The sequence below is a fragment of the Lissotriton vulgaris genome, chromosome 3_1 (assembly GCF_964263255.1).
Source record: "Lissotriton vulgaris chromosome 3_1, aLisVul1.2, whole genome shotgun sequence".
NCBI lineage: Eukaryota > Metazoa > Chordata > Amphibia > Caudata > Salamandridae > Lissotriton > Lissotriton vulgaris.
This window is the reverse complement of record NC_141689.1, coordinates 641,700,421-641,722,374: the sequence shown is the minus strand read 5'-3', so window position 1 is coordinate 641,722,374 and position 21,954 is coordinate 641,700,421. Positions and strand designations below refer to the sequence as shown.

The window sequence follows — 21,954 nt, the reverse complement described above, 5'->3', positions numbered from 1 at the left end:
CACAGCTGCATCAGCACTTGGCTGGGTACGTCCTGCAATTGGGGACCGTACTGCCACTTGCCGCCACCACACAGCCGTCCCCTCCAGGGTCGGAGCGAACGACGAGGAAAGGACCCTGCCGCCACAGAGCACCGCTGCCCCGGATGACCCGTGACCTGCTCGGCTGAGAGCCGCAACGACCAGCGACCCCGGGAAGGCAACGCGACGTGGGACAGCTCCCCTGGAAGCCGCCCGCTCCACAAGAACTTTACTGAACCGGCCGGAAGGCCCTAAAGAACACTTATTGCTAGAAAGAACTGTGGCAACTTTAACTAAGTAACTTGGAACCGCTATCTTGAAGTCTGATAACTGTATTCACTTGCCTGCTTGAAGTTTATATAAAGAGATATATTTTCAAAGAATACAGTTTGGTCTCATTGTGTGGTGGGTTGGTTGTGACGGTGTAATATTGCAAGTGTTTAACCCTATGTGCCCCAAAGATTAGCCTACGACTGCTTAAGCCACACTACCTAGAGGGTAAGCGGAGGTTGTCTGGAAGGTAACCCTCAGCCCTGACGAGGAAGAGAGAGTCCCTGCTTGTCGCTAGTGTCGCCACTGCGCCAACTAGAGCCTCCCCCTTCCTACATTGGACGCAGCGGTGAGGATTTTTCGAATCTACATTTGCAATATTTATACCTGAGCTTCTGACCATTGCACAGTGATTACAGTCCAGTTACTTAGCCACAGACTTGGCTTTTGAATTTTGCCGAAAAGAAGATTCCGAGTGTGAGAACCATGCTGGGCGCGAAGAGCCTGGATGGAGCGGAGTCCACGACCTCGGAGGTGTTGGAGGTCGAGTGGGACGCCGCGAAGCTGGATACGTACTCCAGAGCGGAACTTAAGTTTTTTTGCAGGAAACTCAAGGTTCCGCACGCTGGTTGCAAGAATAAGCCAGAGCTCTACAAGGCCCTGAAAGCCTGGGTAGAGTCCAGAAAGGCCCCGGAAGATCAAGACGCCCTCGCGGAGCAAGTTGCAACGGAGGAGCAGAATGCACTTGGGGATCTGGTGGATCTCGAAAGACAAGACAGCGTGCACAGCTTTGGTAAAGGCATGTCGCCAGAAGAGCTGGCAGATAGGAAAGAAACAAGGAATCACGAGAGAAAGCTGGCAGAATTAAAAATCCAACTGGAGCTTGAAACAAAAAGAATGGCGCTGGAAGAGCGAAAGCACCAAATGGATTACGAAGTGAAAATGAGGGAGATGAGTCTGAAGGAGAGAGGCTTGGATCGTCCTCCCTCTGGTGGCAGCACATCGCCAGTGCAGGTAGAGTCAAGAGTGCACATCCCGAAGGACGTAGTTAAAGAGTTCTTTAAGGGGGATGACATAGGACAGTGGTTTAGGGCATATGAGGTAGCCATGTCAGCCCACCGGGTCCCTGACAAGGATTGGGGAGCGGGGTTGTGGGGAAGGTTCCTTAGCGAAGGGCGAGATACCTTGCTAGATTTGCCCGTTGAAAATCAGAGATCCTATTCCCACATGAAAGAAGCTTTAATGAACAGGTACGGGCTTACCCCTGAAATGTATAGACAGAAGTTTAGGGGATGTAATAAGCGGCCTGGGAATACGTATGTGGAGTATGTGACTTACTTTTGCAGAGCACTGGATGGTTGGGTGAAGGGTAGCAAAGTGAATGATTTTCAAGGTCTCTTTGATTTAATTGCATGGGAGCACTTGTCTGATCACTGTTTTCCGGAGTTACGCCAACACCTGATCGATAGCAAGCTGTCCAACCCGAGGAAGCTTGCTGAGGAGGCGGACCGCTGGCTCAGCACCAGGGTCCACAAGGGTCCCGTGGGAGACTCCGCCAAGAGTGGGCAGGGTCCCCAGCAGAAGAGTGGGGGGGACAAGGGGGGATAACAGAAAGGGTTCCAAAAAGGCCCCCAAAGTAGTTCCCAGGGGAACCAGCAGCAAGGTTCTCAGTTCTCAGTGACATACTTGGTGGACATGAAAACGCCCAGGAACCCTTTAAGGGTCCTACATGTCAACCGCCTCAAGCCCCACTTACGAAGGTCCGAAGTGGGCATGTTGTTGGCAACTGATGACGGAATGGAGGAGGAGTCGGAGCCTCTTCCTGACCTCTTAGTGGCCTGTGAGAAAGACGGGTCAGTGGATGGAGTTAACCTCTCACCCACCCTGACCCCCGAACAACAGGAAGACTGCCGCCAGCTGCTGGGGCAGTTTCCAGATCTGTTCTCCCTGGTTCCGAGTGTCACAGATTGGTGCGTCCATGATGTGGACACTGGAGACAGCTTACCTGTGAAGCATAAGGCTTACAGAGTGACTGACAGGGTCCGGGCCTGCATCAAGGAGGAGGTCTCCAAGATGCTTGCCCTTGGGGAGGACCCTCCAGGGAGGAATTCTGCAAGGAGCAGAAAGAATGCCCTTCTCTCGTGGGTATGCGGCAGCAGGCTGCAGACCAGGCCAATGGTGTTCAGGCCAAAACACATTATGTGTACTGGGAGAACGACCTCCTGTATTCAGAGCCTAAGGCTGCTGAACCTGGGTCAGCCCGTGTGCTGGTGGTACCCCAGAAGTTCCGAGCCTTCCTACTGGGTCTGGCTCATGATGTGCCTTTAGCAGGACATTTGGGGATGGACAAGACCTATGACAGGCTTGTCACCCACTTTTACTGGCCCCAAATGCACAAGAGCTCAGACGCTCATTGTAGAACCTGTCCGACTTGCCAGGCAAGTGGGAAGACCGGAGGGAAGAACAAGGCTCCCCTCCAACCCTTCCCTGTGGTCGGTACGCCATTCCAGCAAGTGGGTATTGACATCGTTGGGCCTCTGGACCCCAAGACAGCCATGGGCAACAGGTTCATCCTGGTCTTGGTGGATCATGCCACCCGGTACCCTGAAGCTATCCCTCTGAGGACAGTGACGGCCCCCGTGGTGGGACGTGCACTGATGGGAATTTTCTCACGAGTAGGATTCCCTCTAGAGGTGGTGAGCGACAGGGGGACCAACTTCATATCCAAATATATGAAGTCCCTTTGGCAAGAGTGTGGCGTAACGTATAAGTTCACCACGCCTTACCATCCCCAAGGTAACGGGTTGGTTGAGAGATTCAACCGAACCCTGAAAGGCATGATCATGGGCCTGGAAGGTCCAATGAGGCGTAAGTGGGACGTCCTCTTACCATGCCTGCTCTTTGCATATCGCGAGGTACCACAGAAGTCCCTAGGGTTCAGCCCCTTTGAGCTACTGTACGGTCACCCCGTGAGAGGACCACTGAGTTTGGTAATGGAAGGCTGGGAGCAATCTCCCAGGAAACCTCCCCAGAATGTATATAGCTACATGCTGGCCTTCAGAAACCAAACCAGACGCTTCAGACAACTTGCCGAGGCAAATCTGGAAGCGAGCCAGGAGGAGATGAAGCGGTGGTATGACCAGAATGCCACTCTGGTCGAGCTTCAGCCTGGACAAGAGGTGTATGTCCTGGCCCCAGTGGAGCCCTGTGCCCTTCAGGATAAGTGGACAGGCCCATTTGAGGTTGTGGAGTGCAAGAGCCCAGTGACATACTTGGTGGACATGAAAACGCCCAGGAACCCTTTAAGGGTCCTACATGTCAACCGCCTCAAGCCCCACTTACGAAGGTCCGAAGTGGGCATGTTGTTGGCAACTGATGACGGAATGGAGGAGGAGTCGGAGCCTCTTCCTGACCTCTTAGTGGCCTGTGAGAAAGACGGGTCAGTGGATGGAGTTAACCTCTCACCCACCCTGACCCCCGAACAACAGGAAGACTGCCGCCAGCTGCTGGGGCAGTTTCCAGATCTGTTCTCCCTGGTTCCGAGTGTCACAGATTGGTGCGTCCATGATGTGGACACTGGAGACAGCTTACCTGTGAAGCATAAGGCTTACAGAGTGACTGACAGGGTCTGGGCCTGCATCAAGGAGGAGGTCTCCAAGATGCTTGCCCTTGGGGTGGTTGAGTCTTCCAGCAGTCCTTGATCCAGCCCCGTGGTCTTGGTCCCAAAGGCTGCTGCGCCGGGAGCCATACCCGAACTCCGGTTCTGTGTGGACTACAGAGGACTCAATTCAGTCACGAAGACTGACGCGCACCCCATCCCCAGAGCTGATGAGCTCATTGATCGGCTGGGGGCTGCCCGGTTCCTCAGTACGTTTGATTTGACGTCTGGGTACTGGCAGATCGCCTTGACCGATGGGGCAAAGGAGAGGTCGGCATTCTCGACACCGGATGGGCATTTACAGTTCCGGGTTATGCCATTTGGGATGAAGAATGCCCCTGCCACCTTTCAGAGATTGGTCAACCAGGTGTTGGCTGGGCTGGACGAGTTCAGTGCCGCCTACCTGGATGACATCGCGGTGTTCAGTGGCACCTGGCCAGAACACCTGCGACACCTCTGGGAAGTGTTGATGGCCCTGCGCAGAGCAGGCCTCACAATCAAGGCAAGCAAGTGCCAGATTGGGCAGGGTTCAGTGGTGTACTTGGGACACCAAGTGGGGAGTGGCAAGGTAGCACCCTTGCAACTCAAAATTGAGACCATCCTGGCTTGGGAACCCCCCAAGACCCAGACTGCGGTGAGAACCTTCCTGGGGCTCACTGGGTATTACAGGAGGTTTGTCAAGGGCTATGGCACGATTGTGACCCCCTTGACAGAGCTGACTTCGAAGAAGCAGCCCAGGAATGTGATTTGGACTGACACCTGTCAGAAGGCTTTTGACACCCTGAAGACTGCCATGTGCACGGCGCCCGTGCTCCTGGCTCCTGATTTCTCCAAGGAATTCATAGTGCAAACAGACGCTTCAGAGCATGGTGTAGGGGCTGTTCTTTCACAGATGACTGAGGAGGGCTTTGACCAACCCGTAGCCTTCATAAGTAGGAGGTTACTTCCACGGGAAAGTAGGTGGAGTGCAATAGAGCGTGAAGCATTTGCTGTGGTCTGGGCGCTGAAGAAGCTAAGACCCTACTTGTTTGGGTCTCACTTCCGAGTTCAGACGGACCAAAGGCCCCTCATATGGTTGATGCAAATGAGGGGTGAGAACCCGAAACTGTTGAGGTGGTCCATTTCTCTACAGAGTATGGACTTTACGGTGGAACACCGCCCTGGCACCGATCACGCCAACGCTGACGGTCTGTCCAGATTTTTCCGCCTTAGTGATGTGGAACTCCCTGGGGAAGGGTAGTTCCCCCCACATTTCAGCTGGAGGGGACACATGTTAGACCTGGCACCTTGGCGTGAGTTTCCCTTCCACTTTTTGCTGATGTGCCTCCGATGTTTTGCTGGTTTTCCGATACTCAGGGCACTGTGCCACGGCGGACCCGTGCCGCAGTGCAAGTGCTCCCTACTGTAAAGTGTACATGTGATTGGTACCCCTGATTGGTTCATTGGATTTACTGTTAGTCCCTAGTAAAGTGCACTAGGAGTGCCGGGGCTTGTAGATGCCAATACTGCTAGTGGGCCTGCAGCGCTGGTTGCGCCACCCACCGAAGCAGCCGTAAAAGATGTGTCTGGGAACTGCGACCGCAGAACCCGCGTGCGGTCTCGTACTGCCACGCTAGCTGGGCAAGTGCACCCACTTGCCAGCCCGAACCTTCCCTTGACTACATATTAGTCACCCCTATGGTAGGCCTGCGGGCAGGGTGCGTTGTAGGTGCAAGGTAGGACAAGCCCTGATGTGCGTGGCATGTCCTAGTAGTGACTTACAACCAAAATCGTATTTCACTATTGAAGGCTACCTGCTCCCGTTAGGCCAGACTGAGCTGCTGGAATTATTACACCCTATAATCCCAGCAGGCTCAGGGAGCATGGTAGCGAGTCGTGTTTAGTATGCCTGAACTCAGGATGATAAAATATTTCTTGTAGTCAAGTTTATTTTAGTATCCTGGGTTTGCAAATGCTACTTTTAGAAAGTTAGCATTTGCTTGCCTAACCATTTCAGCCCGCCTCTGCTGGTATGTGTGTCTGACTGTCTGGGGTGTGTGAGTGACAGGGCTGGGGGGATGACAGGTGGTGAATGCGCAGATTACACCTTAGTGGGAGGTAGGAGTGGCTCTTGACTCTGGATCTTGCTGTGCTCTGCCACCACAATGCCGGCTCCACCCTCCTGGGGAGCGACTGATGACTCAGCCGACACCTGGCCCAGGAAGGGCGAAACCCCCATCAACAAGGTACTCTGGCTGCCCCTGTCCACACAATGGTGGCTCCACCTCCTGTGGGGCGTCTGATGCACCTGCCCCTCACACTGAAAGCAGAAGCCGGAGTGCACCCACCAGAGTACTCAAGGACTGAAGGTGGCTATGCAAAGGCCCCCCTGGCCTGCGAGAACAAAAGAAATACCGTATAAAAGAAGGAGCCCTGCTCCTTGAAAGTTAGATCCAGTTTGGGCTACAGAAGGAACTCTGCCCGACGAGAAGGACCGTGAAGGACAAGGAAGGGTGCTGTCTCTTGCCTGTGTCTGGTGCCTTGCTGCCGAAGGAGAGAAAAAGGAAAGACTACGAGAAGACTTTTGCTTGACAAGACTTTGTGCCAAACTCTGCTGAAACGATCTCCAAGGGCTTGCTCTGAACTTGCCCCCTGACCAGCACCCCAGGACCAGTGGGCGCTACACCTTGAAGAAAGCGACTGTGTGTGCTGCTTATCCCTGCAGTACCGATGGAGGAATCTCCTCCAAGGCAACTACATCCACCTGACCACCGTGACCGGGGCCCAAAGCAACAGCGAAAGCAAAGTGAGGTCCAGCCGCCGCTGGCCCGAACACCGTGACCGCAACTGCACCGGGAGCCCGAGAGCAAAGCAAAGGAGGACCCGTCCGGTCCGAGCTCTCGAGTTGACTGCGCCACGAGCAGCCAATCCACTTGCAAAGACGGACAGTCGCCCTGTGAGAGTCCTCTAGGTCGGTAACTTGCCCGACAGCTCAGCTGTGGGCGCACAGCTGCATCGGCACTTGGCTGGGTACGTCCTGCAATTGGGGACCGTACTGCCACTTGCCGCCACCACACAGCCGTCCCCTCCAGGGTCGGAGCGAACGACGAGGAAAGGACCCTGCCGCCACAGAGCACCTCCCCCGGATGACCCGTGACCTGCTCGGCTGAGAGCCGCAACGACCAGCGACCCCGGGAAGGCAACGCGACGTGGGACAGCTCCCCTGGAAGCCGCCCACTCCACAAGAACTTTACTGAACCGGCCGGAAGGCCCTAAAGAACACTTATTGCTAGAAAGAACTGTGGCAACTTGAACTAAGTAACTTGGAACCGCTATCTTGAAGTCTGATAACTGTATTCACTTGCCTGCTTGAAGTTTATATAAAGAGATATATTTTCAAAGAATACAGTTTGGTCTCATTGTGTGGTGGGTTGGTTGTGACGGTGTAATATTGCAAGTGTTTAACCCTATGTGCCCCAAAGATTAGCCTACGACTGCTTAAGCCACACTACCTAGAGGGTAAGCGGAGGTTGTCTGGAAGGTAACCCTCAGCCCTGACGAGGAAGAGAGAGTCCCTGCTTGTCGCTAGTGTCGCCACTGCGCCAACTAGAGCCTCCCCCTTCCTACAGTATGGCACCCCTTGCCAAAGCACTCCTTCTTCACTTTTTGGGGAAGGATCCAGTATGAAGGCCTTGGAGTCTCAGAGACCCCTCTGAGAGAGTCCACTGGGTATAGGGAGCCTCTTGCGACAGAGATGGGAAAATGATACCACTTCCCCTAGGATCAAAGCTTACTGGACTTTGGATGCAACTTAATCGTTGTCTACCGGTTTGTGTCCCCTTCACCCTCCCCCTCCTGTTTCCATGCTGTGTCTCTCACCCTCCACTCCACTTTCCCTCCTTCATTCTCTGTCTCCTACCCCCCTGAATCTCTCCCCTTGCTTGCTTTTTCCATTATGTATATGTCCTTTTTGTTTGTCTTGACCTTACATGTAACTATGCTGCCATGCTTTAATCACTGTGTAATTTACAATGTTACCTGCAACTATGGTCAGATACTCATGTAAAGCGCTCTGATACCTCTGGGTCTAGCCAGCGCTATATAAAACCTTTAAAATAGATAAATAAAATACAAATAAATTACATCATCCACAGAATGTCTGACTCACCCACTCACACCCCTATAAAATTGTTTATACATCCACTACCACTCCCACACAACCATTCACACACCCATTCACAGAGCCATACCAGTATTTACACACCCACTCGCTGATTCATACATCTAAATGCACATCCACTCACTCATCCAAACTGCTAGTCATACACCCACTCACTCACTAATACAGCCATTGACATATCCACTCATGCACCCATTCAAGCCCTCACTCACTGAGTCAGTCACCCATATAACTCTTAACACGCACCTAGACACTCACCCATACAGTCAATCATACAGCCACTTACTCAGGTACGCACAAACCCACTTACTTACTCATACAAATAGTAACACATACACACTCACCTATACAGTCACTGACAGAAACATGTACTCATCTATTTAGCCACTCTCACATTCACTCACTCACTCAGGCATAGTCACTCATATACCCCATAACTCACCCATACTGCCTTTCACATACCGAATTACTGACACATACTGACACATGCACTCAATCACCGACACAGCCATACAGACACTCACTCACCCATACAGCTTCTCACACATGCCATACCCCATACAGTCACAGGCTCACCCACTCACTCATCTATACAGGCAGTCACACACCTCCTCCCCCACACATATAGATACCGAGACAGCCATAGAGGTATTCAGACAACCAATCAATCAACCATATAGCCATTCATGTACCCACTAACACACTCATACACCCACTTAGACTTCAACTGACCAACAGATACACATATTTACACAACCAATCACTCACCCATACATTCACTGAGACACCTAATCACTCACTTATGCAGTCAGTCACGCACCCACTGAGTCATCCAGACAGACACTCACACACCCACTGATTCACCATTACACCTTGATATATGTATTTCACACTCATAAACTTTTTTTAAACACTCACAGTCACTGGATGAGATAATCACTAATGTCATCAGTGATGCCATTTGAGATGTCATCAATGATGTCACTGACCATATCATGAGTGATATATGTGTGTGTGTTGTATATGTATCTATATATATGTATAATTATTTAAATTGGCAAGGTACTCAGAACTTGCACTTTTTTAATTTGAAAGAGATAGTACCAGCACTTTTCAATACTGTTCTGGTGCCTTTAATGGGAGAGTACCAGCACTCACTTTTTAGCAGTAAACAGGTACTCTGGGATATAAAGTACCTGCACTTCTATATTTCCACATCAAGCACTGATTATATATATATATTCCAAATTAAATATGTCATGTGAAGTCTGCGATGCATGATCATGTACCATTATTTCAGCTCTTGCTCTGTACTCATGTACTGCTGTGCTATTATGTGAAGTGCTTCTGATTAAAGGGCTTACCAGGCAATAATATAAACTATGTCTGTGCACCACAGCACACTTATGAGCGACCTCTTATGAATTGAAGCAATGATGTTCAGCGACGTTGATGGCATACTAAAGACACACAATGAGAACAGGATAATAGCTGCACTGTGCCCATTCCAGGAACCATCCCATACCTGTGTATCTATATTACTATGCATAGCCAACAGACATTGTTTTTGTGGAGATTTTTGGCCGCAGTTTTATTACTCATTTACATACGTCTTATTTAGGACACCTTCTCGGGCCAGGGTCATAAATCATTACCATACATTATCACAATTTGTTATCAGTCAGTGTCTTTTGGTCATCATAAATTGTGGGTCATAAACCATCGGGTATCATAAATCATTCTGTCATCATTTTGTTGTCATAAATCACTCTGCCGGAGCATCATAAATCATTGTCATAAATCATGGTCATAAATCATTGGGATGCCATAAATCATTCTGTCACAAATCTGTCATCATTCTGTTGTCATAAATCATTCTGCATGGGCATCATAAATCGTCAGCCATAAATCATCAGCTGGCCATAAATCACTGGTTTGTCTTTTTGCTCATTTGCATATCCTATTGATGTAAATCACCCTGACAGCTTGTAGATTGTTCTTTGTTGTTTTCCACGCCCTTTGCGTGTGCGGGAGGGTGGGGAAAGGCCACAGCTCGCTACCTTGCTAGTTTCTCCTACGCCCTGCCGTCTGGCGGGGGCTCGGCTGTGAGTGCTGTCTCTGTGTGCTCCCCTGATTTTTTGTCAGGCATACTCACCCAGCCGTGAGGCATCCCAGAGTGAGTGGCCCTCCTTCTATACACTGCCCTGTCGGTGTGTTTCTTATAACCAAGCCAATACACCTTTTGTTTTCGCCCAGTTGGGTTGGATTTGCACTCTCCTTGCACTCTCCGCATAGGGGTAGGCTCTTCCCGGAGTTAGGCCTCAGCTCGCTACCATGTTGGACTCTTTTGTGCCCTGCCGACCGGCAGGGGCTGGGCTGCGAGTGCAGTCTCTGTTTGCTCCCCTTTATTAGACCACTTCACTCAGCTGTGAGGCACCCAAAAGTGAGTGGCCTCGCGGGTCCCGCAGCGCTTGCTGTATTGACTCTGTGAGCTGTTTGCGGGAGACCAGAGGAACGCGGGGCAGGTGAGCGAGCTAGCGGGGCTGCGAGCATTGAGGCAGGGACTCCAGCGTCCAGGAGTCCCTGCGCGCCCAACCAGTCACACCTGGGCTGCTCTCCCCGCTGGCCACGCCCCCCCGCCAACGGAGCCAAAAGCGGAACAATCACTCGCCTTCCTGGGACCCTCCACGGAACTGCAGAAGCCCTTTTGTGGATCCTGACGCCCTGGGAGAGGACCGTGCACCCCTGCACCTAAAGACTGTTGTAGCGCCTCGCCAGACCCGCCTCGCGGGTCCCGCAGCGCTTGCTGTATTGACTCTGTGAGCTGTTTGCGGGAGACCAGAGGAACGCGGGGCAGGTGAGCGAGCTAGCGGGGCTGCGAGCATTGAGGCAGGGACTCCAGCGTCCAGGATTCCCTGCGCACCCAACCAGTCACACCTGGGCTGCTCTCCCCGCTGGCCACACCCCCCTGTCCACCAGCCAATCTCTAGTAGTAACGGGGTATAAGGCAGATTACTGTTACCGCTCAGGGGGAGCGAGCGGGAGCACGCCGGGAGAAGCCCGGGACAAGGGCGGGACCGTCTGTGGCCGTCAGAGGCCGGAATAGGCTGGGCTGGGCCTACTCTCTTGGCTTCGCCGCCTACCCCCAAGTACAGAAGCCGATAAACCACCTTATTGCTTGTATTACACCCCAAGAAACTATGCCGTCCCCGGCAAGGGAATGTACTCCCATAAGACAGGCAGGAACAAAAAACATGACCTTAGATAATTACTTCCCTCGGGCGGGGGGAGAAGGGGACAAGGAGAACATGTTAAGCCGGCTTAGGGCTGAGCGGAGACGCTCTATAGACAACTTGAAAGGCCGACCCCTAGGAGATTATCCCCCTACACCTAGCTCAGATCTAACACTAATGGAAGACGTCCCTATCCCGCTTAGGGATGTCACAAAAACGCCCCCAGAGACACCAAGGACCTCAACCCCAGTGAGGAGCGTAAGCCCAAGCAGGGAGACGATTGATTTAATTTCCCAACCTCCCCCACAATCAAAGTCTAGAAAAACCAAACCTAAACAAACCGCTGCGCAGGGTGTATTTGGGCCCCCCCCAAACAAACGTAGGAGGAAGTCGAAGGGTGCCCAGGTTAAAAATAAACCCAAGATCTCCCACTCTGACTTTGGGAAGCCACCTAAACATACCACACCAACTGTGACTGTGGCGGGTGATTTACACCACATACCCACGGCTCAGGACGGTGGGGTCCCCATTTTTACTAAAGAGATGGCTAGTAACACCGCCAATGCCCCTCTTTCTGTTGCTCCGCTGGGCAACCTAGAATTCCTGCTCAGGTCACTTTTGCTACCTATTAGTGAAAGTATTAAAAAAGTGGAAATAAGATTAACCATTCTTGAGGCCACACTAAGTAGCATGAAAAACCCGGCCAATTCCCATGAAAAGGTTCTTAAACCCACTGTCAGTTCAAAAGCCCCGAATAGCGTACTACATCTGGCTCCCCCACAGGCGGCCATTACGGCCGCCCCACCACAAACTCAGAGGAACAACCCTGCCTTAAATAAACCACCTAACTGTACAGGATCTAGCCCCCCTGCAAAGGTAAACAGCGTTCCCCCAGCACAGCCCAAAGAAATTGTAGCACCTACTCCATCAATGAAGCCCCCTCGTAGGCCACGCAGACCCAACTTACCACCAGAGGCGAATGACTTCACAGTAGTTATGGCGGGCGTCCCTCTTATGAATTGAAGCGATGATGTTCAGCAACATTGATGGCATACTAAAGACACACTATGAGAACAGGAGAGTTGGAGGTTTTGATTGAGTAGAAATCCACAAGTTGTTCTGGTTCCAATTTGTAGAGTGAATTTGTGCGTTTTAAACAACACCAAACAATTTGTTCACTTATTTTGGTTGGGGGGCGTGGGGGGGTTGTAGTTAATCTTGTTTGGTATATTGTTATGGTTTTAGAGACTACGCCTGATAGCTCCTCTCCGTACCACATGCTCAATATATGTATAAAACACAACCGCACTTTAGGGACCAGTTCTCATGTCTCTCTCGGTTACCGTATGTATCGCATAATGTTTTTTAGCCCCCATACTCAAAATATATGTTTCAGGTTCAGCTGTAACCTGTAACTTTAAGAGGCAATTTTTTTATGTACATTTTAAAGGTGTTTTGTATTTAATCTTGTTGGTATATTTTTATGGTTTTAATTAACTACACAATAAAATATATTCTGATTCACTTGATTAATTGCATCTGGAACTATATCTTACCTTTCCAACCCATGGCCTGTTATCCCTTTCGTTCCATTACCCTAAAACCTCATGTGTGGCCTGGTTAAGAGACACTTTCGAATATAATATATAATAAAGCTACATTACATGGTTAATCACGCAAGTTTTCCCAGACGTGTTGTAAATCTTATCTCTTTACGCTATTCTTGGCGCATAATTTAGAGCCCATTGATGGCACTTATTCTTGAGGCACAGGGTCAATACTGTGGAAAGCATCCAGGGGGTCTTACCACCAAACACACCTCCGCTCGGCTGCTCTGTCTGCAATCTCGGTTTGTCCATGTCTGTCCTTCAGTCCTCTCTGCTCAGCAGCCTCAGGGTTCGCCCACAAGGCGCTGTCCAGCATCAGTGTGCTGAAACCGGATGCAGAGTTCCGAACTAATCCCGGAGAAATCACTCTCGCATCAGAGCCAAACGCGCCGGGCATTGCATGAACCCAAGAGCACACGTCGGTGCCATTGTATCTCCTTGTTTCTTCTTAACGAATAAAAACATATCAAGCCGTGTTATACGAAGTCTGATATTTTCGGCCGTGCTGCGTATTAACACCATAGTTGACGCTCCTTAAGGGACAAAGTGCACAATGCAACACCTTCGTATCTTTCCATGCGATGCATAGGATGGTTGCTTAATGTATTCCTTCCCCTGAGGCGGACAGGAGCTGGAAAAGTACCGTGTATCTGGAACTGAGCTATAGTCGAAATATGACCGTCGAGCTCGTAAATTTGACTATCAGCAAATGTCCAGATTACCTTTTACGATTAAATATGTTCCAGCTGACAACAGGATGTGGACCCAGTCCGAGAATGTCCCGCGACTGCCAGGAGCCACTAAGAGCTTGTTAAAGGCTGCTGGAAGGTTCAGACTTCTGGGACACGCGGCAGGCAAACGAGAACGAAGCCTGGGTAAATGCAAAGCGCACTGTTTGCCATCCTAGTGCAAATATGCACTTTATGTGCGTGAGTTATTGCTTAAAAGCCGCTCGCGGTCCAGCAGCAGGGCTGCAGGCCGTGCATGTGTTTTTTCAGGAAGCATTACTCCTTCCTCGACGAGTAGGGTCGGCTCCGCGGATAGTGATACGACGTAGATGCCTCCTTCTGCTTTTTTTAGCATCCACCCTCTTGGGAATACCGGAGAGATCGAAGCCCATCCAAGAGGTGGGTGTGACGTGGGCCCTGGCTTTCGTCGATGTGACGTGGAAGCGTTCATTAGCATCCAGCCCTGCAGGGGTGTCCAGTCCGAAGAGGAGCTGTTTGTGAGGAGGAGGGGACCAGCGCCTGTGCTCTTACAGTATCTGTTCACATAGCAACAAGGAGCGGCGGCCAGGAGGAGAGGAGCAGCCGCTGCGCGTCCGGCACTGTACATTTCTCGAGTGCGCAGCCTGCCATGGAAGGAGGGTCCCGGAGGCTGCATTCGGTGGCCCTGGCTCTGCTCTGTTACTGCTGCTGCTCCACGCACGTCTCCAGGGCAAGCAAGCAGTATGTCAACGAGTGGGCAGCGGAGATCCCCGAGGGGCCACAGGTAGCGCGCGCAATCGCCCAGGATTTGGGCTACGACCTCCTGGGACAGGTAAAGTGCACTTTCACCACTCTTCTAACTTTATCCGCATGCGCGTCATCTCGTCTCCGGGGGTTGCAAATCAGCTCGTCGGAGTGTTTAAAATTGAACTTGGCAGCTGGCTTCTGAGCATAATTCATCTCCAGCAAACATGATTTATACAGCCGCAGATGAACTCCACAGGTTAGGATTCGACCTGCGGGCAAAGCACAAGTCACAGGTTGAAATCCATACGAGTCAACTCAGTCTTTCATTCCACTGGGAATGATCTGGGTCACTGAGTTAACAGTATTAATATTACACCTTCCATCCAATAAAGCAGTAACCGCTTTATTGGATGAATTAATACACGCTTTTATGCTGTCTTTGTTCAGCACATCTGCTAATCAGTCTATAAGCAGACTTTGTTTTTTTTCCTTCAGTGGTATAGCCCACACTGATTTCCATCTTTGTATCTCCCGACCCCGACAATGCCCACATAATATACCGTGTTGGTGCCTTGTGCTCGCCTGTCTGCAGGCAGCACGGCGGCTGGGTCCAGGCTGGGCTTCCCGGAGCCAGGCGCCAGGGCTGAGGCAGGGAAGCGGGGTGTGTTTGCTCTTCTGCCGCTGCCTCCGGCGCCTGAAGCAGGATGTTGTGTTCGCTCTTACAACATGGCAGATGGTGTCTGATAACGGGTACAGTGCAGCACAAAGGGTTCCACGGCTCGCCCACCGCCTTGGCACACAGGTGCGGCCGGCGCGTGTCCGGCGCCGCCAGAATATGTGCGTCAGTCTGACCAGCAGTAAGACAATATTCTACTACCTGTTAAAATACAACACAGCCTTTAAAAACGGGTCTAACGGTTGCATGCTACGTTATGATATTAGAATGTAATGTGTCAGCACTGCAAGCTAAGTGGTCTCTGTGACGACAAAGTTTGAAAACTCGAGGAGAGGCACAGGAAGTCACTTACCTGGGATCCCGAAATGTATTCGAGAGGTGCAGTTAACATTAGAACATCTGATTCAAGCAGCACATCTAGTAAATACATCTTATCTCTGAGGCACCCCAGTAGAGGTAAAAGAGCGCCATGTATCTCAAATATTCATACTCAATTAAAAAAAAACCCATATATTAGCCAGTTCCCAAGACACAGGCTCATAATTAATATATGTAATATATATGCAACCCACGGCTATCGCATGGCCTGGAAGTTTGCCTGGATTTCTTCATGAAACAGCTACAAACTGATAGTGGGTGTGTTTTTCATTTTCCTAATCTGATTAGTGCCCCAGCATGGCGGAAATTGTTTTTCTCTCCCTCTAGTGACTCATGATCATTTTTAGATATCCTGACACGACTCCGTTGCTCTACACAACAGCTTGTGCGTTTACACCAAGCGTCTCATTTCTCGGAAAGAGAATCACGTCACTGGAGCCTGCAAATGTGTCATTGATCTTCAGTGAAGACAGCAGCGTTACTGCGCGCCCTTTCTGTGCTGGGAGGGTACACAGGTGAACAGAGACCACCACTGAGGGCAGGGGGGCTATGGGGTACCTCGGCCTGGTGAGCAGAACCACTCTGCAAACGAAGGGCATTGGGCTCGTACGCCTATAAGGCTGTTAGTAAAATAAATAGCATTGGGACACATCCCAGAAGTGAAAGTGTGACTAAGACATTTCTTGCTCAATTGGTGCCAGGAAGAAGCGCAGATGGAGTGTAAATGGAATGGGAGGAGAAGAGGAGAGGTCGAGTAAGCTTGCCTCCAAGATATTCTGCTTCAGGATCGTTTCTCCCATGAACATACCTCTGATGAGTTAATTCCTTTTAGATATGCTTAGAAAATCTGTATTTGAGAGGCATTTATTATCTCGGTCCATAGAAACAGGTGCTATTCCAAATACTCCCTCCCCACGTCAGTTTGCACTCTGTGAACCCTTGGAACTTGTTCAAACTTCGCCAGCAGGTGGTGCGGCCAAAAAGAACCAATCAAGGCTGGGAACCACCGGAAGTGCCTGCGCCCCTGGGGCCTTATTTATGAAGGCCTTGCGCCACCGGTGCGTCACTTTTTCCCATGTTAAAAGTGACGCACCGGCGGCGCAAGTCCTTCATAAATAAGGCCCCTGGGGCCTTGCAGGGCTCTGACGTTCGCAAGGAGCAGGGGAGTCGCCGATGTGCGTCAGTGCCTGCCTCAGCCTTTGCCCTGTGAAGTTGAAGTAATAGGACAATGCAGTTTTCTTTCCTCCGCATTATATGTGCAAACATGTTGTTTTCTTAGAACCCCGTTTATACTCATCGAATACCTTTTCTTTAATATTCTTGTAATTGTTAATAACGATGACATGCATTGCACACGTTACAGGCCCCTCGAGGTTGGAGCCGATCCCTGGCTCCAGATAATATTCAATCATTCATTAAAGGGTGGATGTCATGATTTGGAAAACGATCCGACCACACTGAGACAAACAGGGAGACAGTAAGGGCCCGCCAAACACCCAAGGCTTTTTGAATTGGAGCCCAGCATAACCAAGACCAGTCTAACAAAGCCCTGCCACATGGTCTGGCATATGGAAGTGTAGTCAATGTAAACAATGACCGATTAATAGGCGGTGCTCTTGCCTTCTCTGGTTCCATGCCACCATCTTCCTTTAGCTGTGGGCAGTCCAGTGCATGAGCGCCCGGAGCAGTATCTGCAAAACTAACCAACCAGCCTAAGACCTCCAAAACGCCCTGAGGTCCCAATCAACGTCTCATTTAAATGGTAATTAAAGAGACAAAATAGGGAAATCAATAGAAATATATATCAGAATAACAGAAAGGAAGCTGGCTGCTAGTGACTGAAGTTCACATAAGGCGGTGTGAGTGAGAGCGCACAGCCTGAAGCACAAAAGACTCGGGCGTTTGAAAGCTGGTGGGGACAGTAATCTTCCTTCAGAGAATCCTCCACTCCAGGGACACCCCCCCCCCTCCCCCCCAGACGGCTGAGTCTCGATGCACGTTGAAAGTAGAAGCCAGTAGTGTATGTGTCTGTGCTGCTAACACATGGGTTGTTTTTCAAACCCCACACAGTATTAAAGGCAGAAGTCCCAATAGAATGAACGCATTAGACATTATTAATATAACTAAGCTAGGCCTTTAAGAAAAACTTTTTTTTAAAGGGTCTGTTTAAAATCACCAGCAAAAATCCTAAAATACTGCTTATTCGCCAGCATTCATCACATACCGGTAATTATCCAAAGCAAAAAAAAAAAGAATGACATATTAACAACAAAGACAATATTAGCAAATGACATATAGCCATGGTGTGATATCGCGGACATATCGATTCATGAATATTTAGCTCGAACATGACAACATAATTAGGTGCCACGTGGCCAGAGCATCAGGGTGAACCGATGACAATTTCGGATGAATTGGCATTAAGACTTCGATCTCATCTCACAAAACCTGCAAAATGCAGAATTAAAGGTTCCATGCAGACCCAATAATAGCAATAACAACGTTTATCAAGTGTTTCATGTCATTTGTGAGTATTGTGGTTACTAATACCAGCTTAACGATTCCTAGTTAACTGGTCTCAGTAAAAAACAAGAATGAATAATCTTTGTGAACATTTCAACGAGTGACTTGCACACCACTGCAGGTGTCAGTGGCGAGCCTTTTTATTACTGAGCCACCCTGTGGTACGATCCTGGCAGCACGAATGATACCACATACATCACACATGTTATAGGCTTAAGCACTTTCATTTTCACATGTTGCAAGCTTACTTTTAACTTTAGTGTCACTCAGAGTACAGTGTTTTAGTGAATGTTAATTTAATGCACGCCCTTTCTAACCAGGATTATCAATAGCACTTCGTTAACTAAAAACGTTTCAATGCATTTTATGTATTCTATGTTGTACTTTGCTAGCAATAGGCTCCTGATCAATTTTACATCAAACATAGCTGTTTACTGACTATAATTGTTTTTCCAATTGAAACCATGAATGTAGTGAAGTACACCAATATGTTCCGTGCAATACGTGAGTCAGGGCTTAGAATAATGATCCACAATGTCACGTGAAGGATTGCATTTTTTTTGTGGTTAAAATTCATGGATTTAGGGATTAATGTTGCTGCAACTAAAAACCGAGACATAATGCGATAAATTCCTGCTAATGCCTGCACTTTGTAGTAGTGTGTGGACTCTCTGCCACGTGCTGAGGACACCACTGCTTGGCATTCCTCATACACACAGCTGGTGATTCATCTCAGGGCCACTTCAAGTCTCTCACACCAGGAGAACATTGAAGGGGTCATCCAGTGAATGGTGTGGCAAAAGGTTTCAGCCCACAACTAGATATCATGAAACAAGTATTGGCTGGAGAGGGTTGGGTTATTTTAACGTCTCTTCTAAGATAGCGCCCATGCACTGTTGCTTGCTAGATATTTTTGATACAATAAGGACTTAGAGCCCTCCCGCTGCTTAGCAGTCATTGGCTTCATTGTCACTCCTGTTTGCTGCCTCCTAATTGGTCATGCACTGGCTTCGCTTCTTCTTCTTTCGTGCGGTGCATGGACCAAGTATTGATTGCTTCATCTTGATTAGTGTCCTTCCACTGCTTGCGCTGTGATTGAGGAAATATTTTTATTTTTCATTCTTCTTCATGTCCTGTTGTTTCTTGTCTCCCCCACACCTTGTGTCTGTGGTGCTTCTTCCCTTTCACCCACCAGTGTCCATGTTGCATGCCTCACTCCCCGTTGTCGTCCATGCTGCGTTTAACCCCCTTTCATCCTCCATTTTCTTGGTTACTTTTAATCTCCTCCCTCTCCCGTTGTTCCTGGTGTTATTTTAACCTCCCCAACCCCCCATTCTGTGTGTTGCTTTAAATCCCTCTCACCATCTGTTGCCCTTGTTGCTTTTAAGCACCCTTCTGTCCATTATGGCTAACAAACATTGGCAAAGCCAAGGCTGGTTTGTCTATGTGACCGCTTTTGCCAAATTGCCACTGAGGCGAATATGACAAGGTGTGCCCCTAAACCTCCCTATTCTACCAATCAAACACTTCTCTTGCAGAGATCTCAAGATGAGAAAAGTCACAGGTGTGTGGCCTTGCCTTGTCCTCTGAGCTCTCTGTAGCTCCATTGAGTGAAACCTAGAAGAAGCTCCTCGCTGACACCTAATAAATGAGTCTAACAATATAGGTATGACATGGAAGCATTGTGGACAAGTTTGACCTTTGCCTCCAGCATGCTGTGTCGGCTCACAGGATGTCCAGGCAGTAATCCAATAGCCCCCAGGAGCGAAGCCAAATGCCTCAACTTTTCTCAAAGGTGTTTCCCTCACTGTGTCACAAGGAACACAACAGGGAGGAAAGAAAACTCCAGAAAATGAAGAGACCAACAACAGTCAGTCAGCTGAAGGAGATGATCAGGTAGGCAATGTGGATAAAAGCTGTAGTGGGGGAGAGAACATAACAGAAACAAAGTTGTTATATATAGTGGATGACGAATTCCTTCAAAATAACTTCTTGGTCTCAAAAACAAACATAAGGTTCCTGGTTGTTTTCACCTGCGACTTGTGAAGTTCCAGCTTTACTGCACCGCCCAATAGGAAGTGTAAACACAAGAAGGAGGCAGCGTTAACGAATATGCACAATATTAGCAGAAGGCAGGCGCGCAACACCCATTGGAGTCACCGGGCTTCAGCCCCCCCCCCCTCGTGTGTGGCAGCCCGAGATGAGACAGATCCCGGGCACACACAGAGCCGCACCCGAACGTTTCACAGGTCTTTTAAAGACCATTTAAATGTTAATTAGGCCTTGCAGTTGTTTCACCCTATTTAAGAGCCCCTGCAGCTCCACTCTGCCTATTGATTAAAGGTTCAGCCCCCCCCCGAAATTTTTTCTTAGCCCCCCCCAAAAAATTTGGCTCTAGTTGCGCCTCTGGCAGAAGATGAATAAAGTCCAGCAACTCTCCTGCACTAAAGAAGACTCGTTATCAATCCAAAGGAACAATATCCCTTATCCAAGGATATGCAGGCTGTGGAAACGCGACAGCGCTGAGCAGAGAATCCAAATGAACACGCTGGGGCGTCTCCGACATCCAGGCGTAGCAGCGTCTCTGATACGCTGTCTGTTTGACAATTGTAAAATAAAGTTCATTCAAACAGGAAAAAGAAAAGCGCGTCTGCCCGTTACAACAATATTCACGGGGACGCGATAATACAAATACCGCAGTGATAGTGCTAGAAGCGAATCACTCGCAGTTAGTCACTACAATTTCTAAACAAAGCAAAAGCGCTGAAGAAATGTGAAGGGTGCTAAAGGAAGTTTGGTTGTTATCAGGGAGCGGGCGGGACAAGGCGGGTCATCACGGGAATCACCGCAGTAGGAATTGAAGCGATGGCGCTTCCTATCGGAAACTAGGAACAAGGAACATGGCGATAAACCGGCTTGAGATCCAAAGGGGTGAAAGGAGCTTGACACGAGGGAATGAGGAATCCAGCAGGGCAGATGAAAGAAGGGAAGCAAAGCCAAGCGCCGCCATGTTCTCCCTGGAGGCTTAAGAACCTCCCATCAGAATCAGATGACCTATTGCAAGGCAGTATGGGACAGGACACTCCTCACACCCCTAGCAATGCATTATGGTCCTGGTAGTGCAGAGGAGGAACCCCTAGTTTGAGGTCTAACATTTTGCTAATGGAAGAAATGGGGACGTACAAGTAGCATCTGTTCTTAACAATCCAGTGAGAGGCATGATTGAAGGGACACGTTAGAGTCCTGCATTTTGCCACCACAATACCTTGAGTGCCACAACAGACGGAAATATGCATTGGACACTTCGTTCTTCCTGACACCTGATGATGTAGGCTGTATTGTAGACACCAGTGGTGGGTATTTTTTTTTTAGTATCTTAGCAGAAGATACACCAGAGAAATTGGGCATATGCATGATCTACGTCTTGTAACCTACCAAGGCGAATGGTAGAGTAGAGATGGCACTGAATGGGCATTCCCCCAATGTATTCTGTGTCACTTCCCAATTCTATCCTTGAGTGCCAGGCCACTGAGTTTAAAACAAGCCATTACTGTACAAAATATTGTATACATGCTTTAACTCAATAAATGCGTGATGTATGCCGTGCATTGTGTTGCTCATTACATTCTGACCTCTTGCAATTCTTCTGTGTGCGGACATATCCTTTACCCATGCATACTGTTGTGGCTGCTGCAGGGCCACAATGGAAAATAAAAAGTAGCCCTGGCAAAACTGCTTATAAAAGCACTGCCCCCTTTGTCTCTTCACTCTCTCTCTTTCTGTACACCCATTCTTTCATCTCTCATTTCTCTCTCTTCCTCTGATCACTTTCTTTCTATCTCTCCATAACATAATTTCTCTCTTGAAGCCTCCCCATGCCAGCTGCAATTAACCTTGGGACCAGGGGAAAGTGACAGAGGCATCAGGAGTGGTCGCGGTCTTTCAAAACGGACCACAAAGGGCTTCAGCCCACCAGGG

The 21,954-nt window shown here is 49.4% G+C and overlaps 1 protein-coding gene across 1 annotated transcript in view; it reads left to right on the top strand.

Annotated features, from left to right (window-relative positions):
• The first annotated feature begins 13,710 nt into the window (after positions 1-13,710).
• Positions 13,711-21,954, top strand: part of PCSK1 (proprotein convertase subtilisin/kexin type 1) — a 245,307-nt gene continuing 237,063 nt past the window's right edge. The window contains exon 1 of the mRNA XM_086960929.1: positions 13,711-14,484. Within this exon, the coding sequence (XP_086817055.1) occupies positions 14,302-14,484 (183 nt within the window). The 5' untranslated portion in view covers positions 13,711-14,301. The remainder of the gene's footprint in view (positions 14,485-21,954) is intronic.